General features: G+C 55.0%; 3 protein-coding genes across 3 annotated transcripts; 2 read left to right on the forward strand and 1 right to left on the reverse strand.

The window, feature by feature from the left end:
* Positions 1-204: 204 nt before the first annotated feature.
* Positions 205-2,694, forward strand: ATEG_01736 (S8 family peptidase; the record flags this gene model as incomplete). The annotated part of the gene is made up of 4 exons (XM_001209101.1): positions 205-490; positions 543-1,117; positions 1,312-1,523; positions 1,605-2,694. The coding sequence occupies 4 exons, from the start codon at positions 205-207 to the stop codon at positions 2,692-2,694; spliced, it is 2,163 nt and encodes a 720-aa protein (XP_001209101.1).
* Positions 2,695-3,557: 863 nt separating this feature from the next.
* Positions 3,558-6,228, reverse strand: ATEG_01737 (uncharacterized protein; the record flags this gene model as incomplete). The annotated part of the gene is made up of 2 exons (XM_001209102.1): positions 3,558-5,873; positions 6,073-6,228. 2 exons carry the CDS (start codon positions 6,226-6,228, stop codon positions 3,558-3,560), a joined length of 2,472 nt encoding a protein of 823 aa, XP_001209102.1.
* Positions 6,229-10,328: 4,100 nt separating this feature from the next.
* On the forward strand, positions 10,329-12,332 carry ATEG_01738 (uncharacterized protein; the record flags this gene model as incomplete). The annotated part of the gene is made up of 2 exons (XM_001209103.1): positions 10,329-12,022; positions 12,233-12,332. The coding sequence occupies 2 exons, from the start codon at positions 10,329-10,331 to the stop codon at positions 12,330-12,332; spliced, it is 1,794 nt and encodes a 597-aa protein (XP_001209103.1).
* Between the last annotated feature and the right edge of the window lie 655 nt (positions 12,333-12,987).

A 12,987-nucleotide genomic window follows, 5' to 3' on the forward strand; every position in this document is an offset into this window, starting at 1 on the left:
CTTGAGAAGGTCAATTTGGTCTTTGAGGCTGTCGAGAAGGAGAAGGAGGGGCAAAATGTGGTCCATCGAGCGCTGCAAGCTCGTCTTCCCTTTGCATCTGCTTTTGTAGCTGTTTGCTCTCCAAGGGCTCTCACCAAGACCGACTCAGAAAATTATACGCCCATCCACCTGGGGTTGGTGCAGCAGCAAGATGGTGACGAAGAAATGGTCCCGAATCCGACTTATAGGCAGAGCGGCCGAGCCGACTCTCTGGGCCTGAACCAGGGCTTCATGAGGAAAGACATCTTGGACGAGCTCTGTAACAGAAAGGATCACGAGAAGATCTTGCCCAAAGTCCTCAAAGCTGTCGCCGAAACCGGCTCTTTGTATTGGGACGTGAGGAACCGGCTCGGGGAGGATCCAATTGTCCAGCGACTGAAGACACTTGTGTTCAAGCATGCAAAGAGCATTCAGGATGCCACCACAGCCCTTTATGGAGACTCGGCAGAAGGTGAGTTGGGATTAGCCGCAGCGCAACTTGACGCCCGTTGACGAATCTCTAGTGAGCGAGCTGTGCCTGGACATGTCCGACTTTAATCGTTCCTCTCATGATTTTGAGAAGTTTGTGGAGCGGCTTACAGATATCGTTCCCCGCCAGCAAGAGATGGGTGAGGAATCTGACGACGAAGAACCCATTTCCAGTCTTCCGGGAATGGTACAATTTGAAGACACTCTTTTCTTTGTGAACCTACCAGACCTGAACTATGTGAAACAGCCATGCTCGCAAGAGACGATCCGAAAGCTTTTCAACTGGCTTGGGGAACGTCAAGGCGTCAAGACGGTCAACAGACTCTATATTCCTGACAACAGCTTGAACCCGCTCAGTGATGCTTTCATAGCGCTGTATGTTCTTGATAAGTTTACGATCAAGGCGCTGGATTGGCGGAAACTGGATATCAACCTTGACATCTTGACTTCAAGCGTGTCGGGCACGAGCGATTTAACGACCAGAGGGCCGAGGAGAATGCCGACCTCCAATACCCGAGAACATCTCAGGGAGTTGAACCTCTATTCCAGCGGCAATTGGAGTGTCCTCTATCATTGGATTAGCGAAGAGGGCCTAGCCAAACTCCCCAAGGTTCGTACTCTACCCGCGCGTGCCGAAGGGATGATTGATGCTTATACACCGCACGAACCAGCTGGAAAAGGTAACCATTGATATTGTTCATCTCAATACTGCCGATGTAAGTATCGTTGTCCTTTGACCTGTCGGTACCCGATCCCCTGTTGCCAATCTGTCAGAGGGCTGACGAAGTTTCTTTTCATGACAAGGGCGCCCACGACAAAGTCACCAGGGAGTACTATCGGAGTCTTGTGGCTACGTATAAAAGTAGCCTCACGAAGATCCACGATTCGAAGAAGAAGCAGAACAAGAACAATCCTTCCTTAAATTACCGCTTCGAGTTGGCTGTTCGGACCGATTCCCGGTGGGACTATCCCCGTCCGTTCCAAGAGATGGAAGAGCCCACTGTGCAAGTTCCTCGGTAAGCATTCCCTTCCCTCTTACAGCGATGATGGGCAGACGGCATTCGAGTCTTTTACTAACGCGGTGCGGCGCACAATAGGCACAAATTCACCAGCCTCTTAACCCCATGCCGGTCCTTCATGGACGCACAGCTTGCCCGGGCGACTGATATCCTGCTGGAGAGATCGGTCAAGATCAAGCATCGGCATGAATCAAAGACGTCAATACCGAGAGAGGAGTTTGAGAAACTCCTACCACCCGATCAGCTTGCACTGAAGCTTTACGACCACGTCTTCGCCACCGAGCCCGATCGCCGGATCAAGGTCGCCATCATTGACAATGGAGCGGACAAGATTCGATCGCCCATTGGATCGATGATTGAGAAGGGGATCTCGTATGTGTCATCGGATCTCCTAGGGGAAGCACCGCGGCCCTGGTGGATGGTTGCCGACGCCCATGGGACTCAGATGGCCTCCTTAATTGGCCAGATCAACCCATACTGCCGGCTGTACATTGCACGAGTGGGCAAAGGCCGCGCCGACATTGATCCCAAGAAGGCCGCCAAGGCGATCCACTGGGCCGTGGAGCAGAAGGTTGATATCATCTCGATGAGCTGGGTGACGAAGAAAAATGAGGAAGAGCTCGAGAAAGCGGTTAAAGAGGCTGCCCAGACGGATAAAGGACGCCGCCCAACTCTGATGTTCTGCTCGACGGCCGACGAAGGAGCGTTTGGCGGACCCGCGTACCCAGTGGACTATAAAGAACACGTCGTCAGCGTGAGCGCCACCGATAGCTGGGGCGGCCTGACCTCCAAAACAGATCGCCATACTCGGGTGGATGTTAGTATCCCGGGCGAGGATCTGGAGGCATCCGCGCCGTTTTATCTGGGGAATGTGGGCTCCACGGTCTCTGGCTCGTCCGTGGCTACCGCTCTAGCGGTGGGCATCGCTCCCTTGGCTCTGCTTCTGTTGCGGACGTACAACGATGGCAGTGAAGACGAGCTGTCATCCTTTTACACGCGCAAAGGCATCATGCGCGTGTTCGATCGAATGGAAGCCAGCAAAGGGGGTGTTCAACTTCAGCACTTATTTCTGCGCGACCCGGTCGAGCCCAGCAATATTCACGGGACGATGGCTAGTACGTGGAAGATCAAAAAATTTCTCGAGCCACCAGAGTTGGCTGGAACTTGAGGCTGTGAGCACAAGTATAATCCTGTATCCGGGAAGCGGAAGAAGAGAGGCCGCCTGACCCTGCTACGGTAGCACCCTAAAGACCATCCATACTATGGGGCTCATGGAACGGGAAGGATGAAGCAGAGGTCCTTTTGCTTGCTCGTGGGGTGGGGAGACGAGGATTATGATTCTTTAGTTGTTTGTGTGTAACATTGGAGTGAGGGGAAGAAGAAATCATCGTATTCGGAACGGAGTAACTACGGGGTACCTCACTAAGGTACCTACTAGGTACCGGTAGTTACTAGGTAGTTAACTAGTTACGTATATTTTTTACTAGGGGGTCACACTTCCGAGATATATTTCCACCCTATGTGCCTCTGGTGGTTACATGATTACCTACCTATTATACTCCGTAATAAAGGTCTTTGGCTACTTAGACCCATGTTTTCTAACTAAGCTATTTGCTAAAGCAACGTCGTATGGGAAATTAATTCAGACGCGAGTTTTCGTTGCTTATATCGCGTGGTTCCTGATATAGACGTTCTCATACAGAGTATATGTACAATGAAGAAACTATAGCGGCAAGAAATGGTCGATATTCCACCCTCGATTCAGATCTTTAACGGCTAGGCACGGCCGATCCACAATAAAAAAGAGTGATATTACAAACTATCCCGATACCCTTCTTCAACTCCGATCGTCCAGGGAAGATAGCTAAGTACCGGATATCAATGGAAACCTTTGGCGCATCCCGAAGAGAGCAACAGATAAACAGAAACACATCCATAACCACAAGCAGGAAACAACCCAGGAACAAAGGAAAGGCAGTTTTGATTAATATGCAGCTTATGTACGGTGCAAAGTCATGTAAAGAAGCCGGTTCAATGTACACTTCTACTCGCTTGGCTGGCACGGCTGGCACGACTGGCGCGGCTGGGCGTCGTCCGGGGTTCCTCCTCCTCGATAACGTCGCTCAGACGCGTGGGATGGCGATGGCGAGGGGTGACCGACTCCCAGTTCGAGCCAACGCCCCATCCCGATCCGCTGTAATCCACCGAGGTCTGACCATAGGGCGGCGCAGAGCCCGCAATGGAGGTGGGCACATACCCTGCTTCGCCGCCTTCCATTGACCCATGTTCGTACTCGTCACTCTCCTCGGACAAGGCGGGGGGATAAACGAGGGGAGCGGGCTGCGTGCGACGGTAACTGGCATACTCCTCTTCGCCCGGCTCACTGCTGCCGACGCTGGGGCCGTACGAGCGATCATCATTCTCCGACACTGGCCGTGCTGGATACATGCCCTGCTCATAGTATTGGCCGGCGGTGGTCGGCGGTTGGCTAGCCTCGAAGTGAGACTCCTGCGCGCCAGGTCTTGCCGATTCAGTGAAAGGATCAGTTCCGGTGGGAGATGCGGGAGCTTGTTCATAGTATTGGCCGTCTGTCACTTTTGGCTCCTCACCTCCGGCATATGGATTCCCGCGGGTGGGCGGCCGGTTCGAGCTACCGGGTCGATGGGGGAGCCCTTGAATCATGGGCACTACTTGCACGCCGCCGACCAGGGTGGGCTCTCCGTTTCGAAGAGAGATCGTTCGGTCGCGTTCTTCTTGCTCCCGACGACCGAGTTCCTCCCATGCGCGACGGGCTTCCTCCTTTGAGATCTGAAGCTCCCGGCGCATCTCCTTGAGGAGCTCTTCCGCACGGGTCTTGTCGCTCTCGGCCTTCTGCAGGGAAGAAAATGCCTCAGACCGGGCCTGTCGCTCCGTCCTCAACTGTCGCTCCAGGTCGGCCTGCAGCTCCTTGGCGCGTTCTTGCTCCGCACGGGTGTCGAAGAACCAGCGCTGGAATTTTCGTTCTGAGGACGCCCGTAAGCGTTGCAGTTCCACTACAGCATGGAAAAGATTGGCACCGGCAGCAGACAGATCGGTCACTTGACGGGCCATTTGTTGGCTGATCGGGTCGCGTTCCAAATCTGCACTGTTCTGCTCCAGCTTGCGGATCCAGTACCCCGTCAGACCCTCCCAGTGGGACGACAGTGTTTCCCACCGTTCGAAGGCATGGGGAAAACCCGCACGACGGGGTTGTTGCTGCGACTGCGTGGTAGGGGCGGCTTGAGCCTGTTTTGGCAATGCCGCGGAGGGGTGAAGTGGAGCTTGTTGCGAAGGGATCTGCTGGACAGAAGACATTGATGCTTTCGGCTGGGTCGGAGCCTGACCGTGATCTGGTCGTCGGGTCGCCGCCGGAATCCCGGGTGGTTGTTGAACGGTGCTGGTAGGGCCAGCTGGTTGGGCACCCGATCCAGTCGGCGCCACCCTTGAGGCGGCAGCTCTTCGCTGAGAAGACTTTTCACCGGCAACACCAGCAGCATAGGCCTGAGATTGGGCCTGGAATTGAGCCTGAGCCCGGGCTTCTTGGGCCTCTTGCTGCTTCCGCTCCGCCACCTCCTGCTCGCGATCTCGGGCCTCCTGTTCGGCCCTTTTGCGCGCTTCGCGATCCCGGCGCTGTCTCATGATATCCGTGGGCGTCCGGACGCCACTGGGCGGGTGTGGATTCACCGGGACAGGGCCCTGGGGGGCGCGGGTAGCTCCATATTGGGACTTTTCAGAACCTCCGAGGCCAGCTGAGCCGGGAGCGCCTGCCAATTCCGACATGGGCGCATTCACTTCGTCCCAATCCGGGGTAAATGGAAATGGTTTCCGGATGCCTTCTTCGAGCACCCAGAGGATGGCCGACGCAGTGCGGGGCGAAACACGGGTGGACCGAGGAGGCCAGTAGGATTCGCCGCGGATGAGACGATTGTACTCGTCGAGGGCCGAGTCGGCGTCTTCGTGGTCGTAGTCGTCGTCGGTCTGCGGTTCCGAAAGGGCTGGTCGCAGGGCAGCAAATCCGCTCGTGCGATCCGAAATGGGCCGGACGAGGACGGGAATAGACTGTTCTATGCGAGACGGGCGACCCGAAGCATCTACCGAGGCTGGTCGTTGGACGAGGCGCGAAGTCCGGCGTAGTGAACGACTACTCCCTTGTGCACTGAGAGGGGGCGCAGGCGGAGGATTGTGAGGATGGGAGCTGGAGGCGGAAGGGAAAGCAGCCTGCTGCTGGTGTTGCCGTGAAAAGGTCGTTAACGTGGAAGGGTCGTGAAATTCGTGAGACTCGTCAAAAGCGCCGGGGGTGTAGTAAGACACCGCTGGAGTCGATGGGGTCTGGCGAGGTGGATAATGAGACGACAACGTGGGAATTGAGTGCACAGCAGTCGCCGATGGGAATTGAGAGCTTCAGCTGCGTCGAGGTTGTTGTTCCAGGTTGAGACAAGGAGCGTTCCTCCTGAGCGATGATGCAGTGTGTCCGGGAGGCAGTCAAGCTTCTAGATGCGAAAAGGAAGTAAGCTTGAAGGCAATTCACAACGGGGGAGGAATGTGGGTAACGATTTTTTAGGGAGATGAAGAACAAAGCGACCTGGGGGAGAAAAGGGATCGGAGAGGAGGCGACGAGAAGGAGTGGCTGGTCAAATGGGGAGAGAAGTTGGGAAGAAATGCGATGGCTGGGGAGACGACACATCGATCAATCATACGTACCCTCCTTTGTCGGAGTGCGGTGTCCCAGGGATAGCTGGACCTGCTCCCCTTCCCGACCGCCGCGAGCACTAGTATGGGCTCGGGGCAGTCATGGGAAGCTGTTCAATTGAGGGTGAGACTGGGTGTTGGAGCTGCGAGGGATGAGGAGAGGAGGAAGAAGAGGCGGAGGAGGAGCTGATGATGATGCGATCCGAACAAAAAGGGAGAAAGTCACGGGTCTCGCCCAGCCCTATCCAATTTCTATTCTTCTGACTTCCAACTACTTACCTTGCTGTCTTATTAGTAGTATTATTACTGAATAATGAGACGTCAATGTGGTCGGCTGCCGATTACAAGTCACTATTCCCCAGCTGCATCCGATCTATTGATTTTCCAGCCCGTCTTTCCCCTTTCGTCCTGCAGAACACGTCGTCTCCTGTACGCCTCGGATGACACTCGGGTGAATCCTTCTTTTTCCTGATTCGAAATTGGAGAGAATTCATTTCGAAGATAATGGAAGGTTCCTACAGTTTCCCGATGGATCAGATTCACTTGAATCTTCGAGTCTGATTAACTCCCAACGGCCTCCCTGGTTCATCCCTACTGGACATGTCTGGGATTTCCTCTTCTATTTCAAACGGATACCTCATCCTCGGCGGAACAGGGTGCCAACTCGTACCCGGCCAGTTCTCCGACTGATGTGTTGGCAGGCGCAGGATGGATAGAGATTTGGACCAATGTCCGTGGGATGTGGCATGTTCGCACCCGATCCTCCCCCAACGATGATACCTAAAACCGCCCTATAATTAGTAAACGAACAAACAGGCGAGCCGATGTTGCTAAATAGCTGAATATGAATCGTACGCATGAATCGCTGGAACGGACCACTGGGTCTATCTCCCCACACTGGAGCCTCGATCGAAGGGTTCATCCAAAGCCAGGCCAGGTCGGCCCACGATCCGTGGAACGCCTCCGCTGGACCCGAACGCCTATCACTTCGGCAGTTCGAAGGGATAATTCAAACAGAAGCCCTCTCATCGCCCCCGTTTGAAGGAAGGGTCGTGGTTGCACGACGGCGAACTCGACTATCGCTGTTGAGGGTGTTATTGATGCTGGGTGATAATCAAAATGAGCATCAGCTGGATTCCTTCATTTTTGGGATATGACAAATACTCACGTTCAAGGCATCAGCTTCTAGATACAGGACTTTGTATTCCTGTTTTCATTTCACAGGGCTCACGACCCAGATGAGTCCACCGATCCCTCTCCGATCAATGATGGAAGGGTGTCATGCTGCGACAGTCATAAAAAGAATCAAATGGCCAGAGGGAGAATCGGCAAGGGTTGTCGGATTCTGCTCAGTACATCCGCTCAAGAAGTTAGCGGGAAAACGATGCCATTGCCCTTGTTTGAAACCTATTGGTCATGCCTTGCAGCGTGTCTCGAGCCACTGTTGCCGGTGCCTGGACCTGCGCTTGCCGTCAAAGTTCTTCTCTGTAGATTTCCTACACTTGCTCGATCGGATGATCGACCAATGGAACTTTTGTACCCTCTCCAACAGAGGATGCCGCTTATGGAGGGATCTTGGAATTGAGCCCCGGTCGACCTCAACTTTGCCACTCGAGTCATCGTCCCGCACAACAGCACAGAACATCACATAAAGGTCTTCTCGGTGATCAGTTTCTTCCTTCGTAATCTGGTAGATGGATCTTTGGACGCCGTGGATCTTGCATATTGAAGAATGTCCCGGCTGTAGAACCGACAGGTCCGGCCGCACCGTGCAGGGGTTTCCCGTGCTCCCCGTGAAGAATCGCCCAAGGGTCATGCAAGTGAGCTTCGAGTCCATGCATAGCGTCCGTAAATGAAGGCGTTTGTCGAGGACCCATCGTACCAATTGTACCCATCTCGCCCCAAACGGACTCGAGATGCATGCAGACGCATCAACCCACTGACGCACGTCTGGACAGACAGACCGTACGATCGAAGATGATGTACATTGCAGTTAGTTGCCGGGCTCGCTATATGGAATCAATTGGGCTGTCGATTGCGGAACTCCATCTATGTGCATGTATCCAATCTCCGTGATGGCTTTCAATCTCTAACACCACATTGGAATGCGGGTCATGCACGCGGAGTTGCGTCCGCGATGGCCTGGACGCTGTATCCCGCGCTTCGTGCCTCGGTTTATTTGCGATTCCCCAATTTCCGCCAGTCTATATACGGAGAACCTCCGTACAACATTCAGAACGAGCCTCGGAGATGATGTCAAGCTTCCACCACGGCGAGATTACTTGTCGGACGGGGAACGCGGCCGTTTGGATAGATCAACTGTCACCAACATGGGATGCAGTCAGTGCACTCGATCTCCAGACTGTGGCCACCGTGGCACTTATCACGATGCACACCAATCAGTAAACGGATTCACCCGTTCGCATCTATAATGCAAAACTCACCAGACAAGGGGTGGTGATGTTCAAACCCTAACACCTAGCCTCGATCAATGCCAAAAAGAGCCGATGGATCTTGACCCGCCCACGATTGAAGCCATTACCAAGTTACCATAGATTCTGATACCGAGATCCACCCCAACCTCGAGGCCAGCCAGCCATTCGGGGAATAACCCGTAGGAGTCGTGTCGTTCTGTACACCGGGACGACACGGACACAAGAGCGTGGAAACGGGTGCCACGCAAAACCAGTGCAACCGGACTGCGTGGCCGTGGACAACAATGACAGACTGGTCCGGCCAACAACAAAAGTCGGTCGCTATCCGGGTCGCATCACAGCAACCAGAATGTGCTTCTGGAATGCGGGTCCCGGCGGCTTTTCTGCAGGACACCGCAGAGCGACTTTGCGCCTCGGCCTGCGCAAACATAGACTATGAGGAATCTACGAAATGAAGAACGGTATTATTCGAGGACATCCACCCCCTCCACTGGCGCGGTGGCGGAGTATACCCGCTGGTGGGCTTGAACCAGTGTGGTAGAGGTACTATGTGTATCAAAGGCTAATCAGCCAGGCCAGAAGTACAGCCTGCCAGCTGTAGGCCTGAACCTACGGAAGATTTAATGGTGTGCCACCGTCCCAGAAAAGAATAGACCCATTGATCGACGAGATCGCCCGCCGGCTTTGGGGGATCACGTATCGACGGTTGGAGGGAGAGCTTCCGCGGCCCTAGCGAGGAGCCATTTTGATATCTCACATTCGACGGTCGACTCGGGATCTTTGACCTCCCTTCCGCCGGTGGATGTCCCAGATTGCTGGAACTCGGGGCCAGCCTTCGGGTTGTTAATTAATCGGGGTCACGATGGTGAATGAAGGCATGTAGCCCGCCGTTCTTCATTTATGGCGCGACGGGATGTATGTGGATTTTAGATAGTGCCATGTATGTTATTTGCCACGTCGGGGATTAGCCGGGAGGCAAATTGAGGCTGTAATCTGCCAACGGGAGATCAAACGATTTGGCCGAATACAGTAGACTGAATGATGGAGGGAGGATAACGAAGGGACGATGGCATACCTACACTCAACTCGGTACCACGCACCACCCGCGTGTATCAACCGACGTGTCGACAAACTCAGCATCCTGAAACCAACCCAGCTCAAGTCGCGACGCGACCAGAACCAGTCTCAAGTAGCAGAACAGCCGTCATTGAGTTGCGGAACCAGAATCCGGGTTGTCTCCCTTGCTCTAGCGTCGATGGAGAGCCCGCCTTGCTGCATCCGCCATCCCTACGGAAGGGGAGGAGGAGGAGGAGGAGTAGCAGCAGCAGCAACCTCCAGCATTATTTGCAAAGTAAGGTCATGATAGGTCCACTGCGACCTGTGCTGGTGTCTGTGCTCGGTCTTTTGTTTACACCATGGGTCCATTGGCATGCAGCGGCTGCTCTCCCCGGTCTAGCCACCACCCCGTTGGATCTGCGCCTACTTAGGGCTACCGAGTATAACATATCTATCCCCTTCGCCCTGCCCATTCCATCTGTCCTTCTCTCTCCTAGCTTCTCCCCTCATTCTTTCCCATCTGCGCTATCGCCCGTATCCTGATGTCCGTTTCGGTCTGATCAGACAATCGGCCTATCCAATACTGCCATTGGAATCATAGCCCATGGCTCACGGACAGCATCAACTTCCCGGCGCAAACGCTTTTCATCCTGGCCGGAGTAGATCACAGTCCACCAACATTCGTTTGCCTGCTCGTTCTCCAGCGAAGCATCGGGCCTCGTCCTACTACCCTCCCACTGACCCGGAGATCGTCGACGACTCCAACCCCGACCCGTTCTATCTTGAACAGTCGTTGTCCAACGGTGCCTCCTGGGCCTCTTGCCGGCGGGACATGGGGGACGCGAGGTTCAGCCACGACCCTGATCCCTATTTCATGCTATCCAACGCCAATTCCGGCAAAGACTTCTCCTTCCCGGCAGTACCCCGTGGGGAGTGTCGTGCGAACAACAATCGATCGACCCTCTCTGTCGTGGAGCTGGAATATCAGTTAGGGCTTCAACAAGCCAACGTGCACCCGTGGAGTGGACAGCCCTGCCACTCCAGTCAGGGCTCCTTCAGCTCGGTGCAATCCGAGGCCACCCCAGACCTCACTCCCAGTAGCTCATTCTCGTCCAACTACTCTTCTCCGATCTATCCCGACGCTACAAAGCGTACACGACACGGCTACGTGCCTTATCCTCCTCATCCCTACACAGCGTTGCCGACGAGGCGATCATCCGAGACCAAGGACGCAAGAGCCCTAGTGGCACAATCCAACGCTTCGTCAGACACCCTCATCATGCCTCACGCTGACATCTCGGACGGCGGCTCCGTCCGTGGAAAGGCCTTGCCTGCCATGCCTCCAGTCCCTCGCATAGGGAATCCTCCTCCGGGCAAGCGGGGACCCAATCCCCCTGGACGGCCTCCTATCGAGCCCTCCATGATATCCCCTCCTTGCCGCATAAATCCCGTCACAATGGAGCCCCATACCACTCACTTCGATCAAGCATTGTTCATTCCCGCCAATGACTGCCCTAGCCCTGTCCCCAGCCCAACACCGAGTCCAGCGTCCCCAGGCATGGAGCGCCTTCCCACCGCAACCTCGGGCAGGGACAGACCGTTGACCTCCGCCTCAGAGATGCACTGCGAGCAGTCCGTCTGGGAGTCCGACTCTGACAATGACGACACGGATCCCAAGTCGCTCTCCCGCAAACCCATGGACACTCTGAAGAAAGTCCGCAGTCGAGTTCAATTACGTGTCGCAAAGTCCGCCCCCAAGCTCCAGAACGCCCAGTCCCAGAGCCAGCCTCCGAGTAAGGAAAACAGCCAGGAGCTGGAACGGTTCCCCTCGATTCCAGACCAGCTGCCCTGCGACGACCTGCCGCCGCCGCCACCCATGCCGATTGTGCAGGCCCGCTCCAGCAAGGACATCTTCCGTCCCGCGGCCCATCAGACCCTCCGACTAGTGGCTCCCTCGACGACTTCGCTCGTGCGGCCTCGCACGCCGAGATCGCGTGGCAACAGCTGCGCCACGACGGGCCCCTCGCGCCCTCAGACCCCGAAGTACGATATTGATCGCTCCACCGCGGCGGCGATCCACGCGCAGACTAGACGCCGGCAACGGTCCGATTCGCCCGATATGCCCCTCACCCCGCAGCGCGAGAAGCTCTGCACTCTGTGTCGCGAGGAGCGCTCCGATCGAGCCATCCACCAGAGTCTGAGCCTGGTGCGGCCGCCGCTGTACAAGCGGTTCTGGGAGTCGCTCCGGATGCTGGGCTGCCACGGCGATATCTCCCCTGCGCGGGCTCGCAAGCCGATGTAAGCTGTGTTGTGTTGTATTATGTCTGCATTTGTCTTTGGTTGCGCGCATCGGTTTTCATCGGCGTCCGGCTTCTCGGTTTCTACATGCCACATTACAGTCCTCCCGCTCCCCCGTGCGGTGGCAGGAGGGTCGATGATTTTCCTTTACCTAATGTCTTATGACGACGACTTTGATCATGATTCGATCTCGAACCGATACGATCTCAGGTTCGAGCGCAATGACTCGATGCGTGGATGGGATGCCCGCGATGAGGAGTCGACTCCCAATCGCTATGCTTACAACGATAGCCTGTGTTTCTATGACTGATTGACTCATGTACTCCACGATGACGAGGCAATGCCTGGAGTTAGTTGGTTTGCTGCCGGACTCGAGCTCGGTCTCTTGTCTTCCTGTCTTTGATTTCCTTATCTCTGTCCGTCTTTCGGACTCACAAGCCCTGTGGCTACGTCTATTTCCTTTTGTGCTGGACTCTCACAGACACTCTTTGTGACACCACATCACACCCTCTCTGAACTTGTTTCCTTTTGATGGTCATATACGTGCTGTCATGGACAGCGTCACTCCTTACTACGCTACCCACTAATGTCTACGGTCTTTACCTGCTTCAACAAACACCCCAAAACATACATAGAATTCTACCAAAAGCAGAAATGAAACAAACAATCAACAGTCTGTGTTTCCTTGTCAATCTCAGGAATGCGAGATCTCCACGATAGACACCACGCATACCACCCCGCAGAACACCGCTGGACGACATGTGGTAGCGTTACGGTGTCCTGGTCGGAATGGGACAATGCGACGGTGCTGGCGGGTTTGTTTTGATATCCCTTGTTTGGGGATCCTGGGTCTCAGACCCCGAGTCCTTCATCCCTTGAAGGACAGACCCATCCATCGTCTTACTCTAGTCCTTTTGGAACTCCTTCAGCTCAGTCGTAGATCCCGGTGTTCCGCTAGACTCTGT

The sequence above is a fragment of the Aspergillus terreus genome, genomic scaffold, assembly GCF_000149615.1.
Source record: "Aspergillus terreus NIH2624 scaffold_2 genomic scaffold, whole genome shotgun sequence".
Taxonomy (NCBI): domain Eukaryota; kingdom Fungi; phylum Ascomycota; class Eurotiomycetes; order Eurotiales; family Aspergillaceae; genus Aspergillus; species Aspergillus terreus.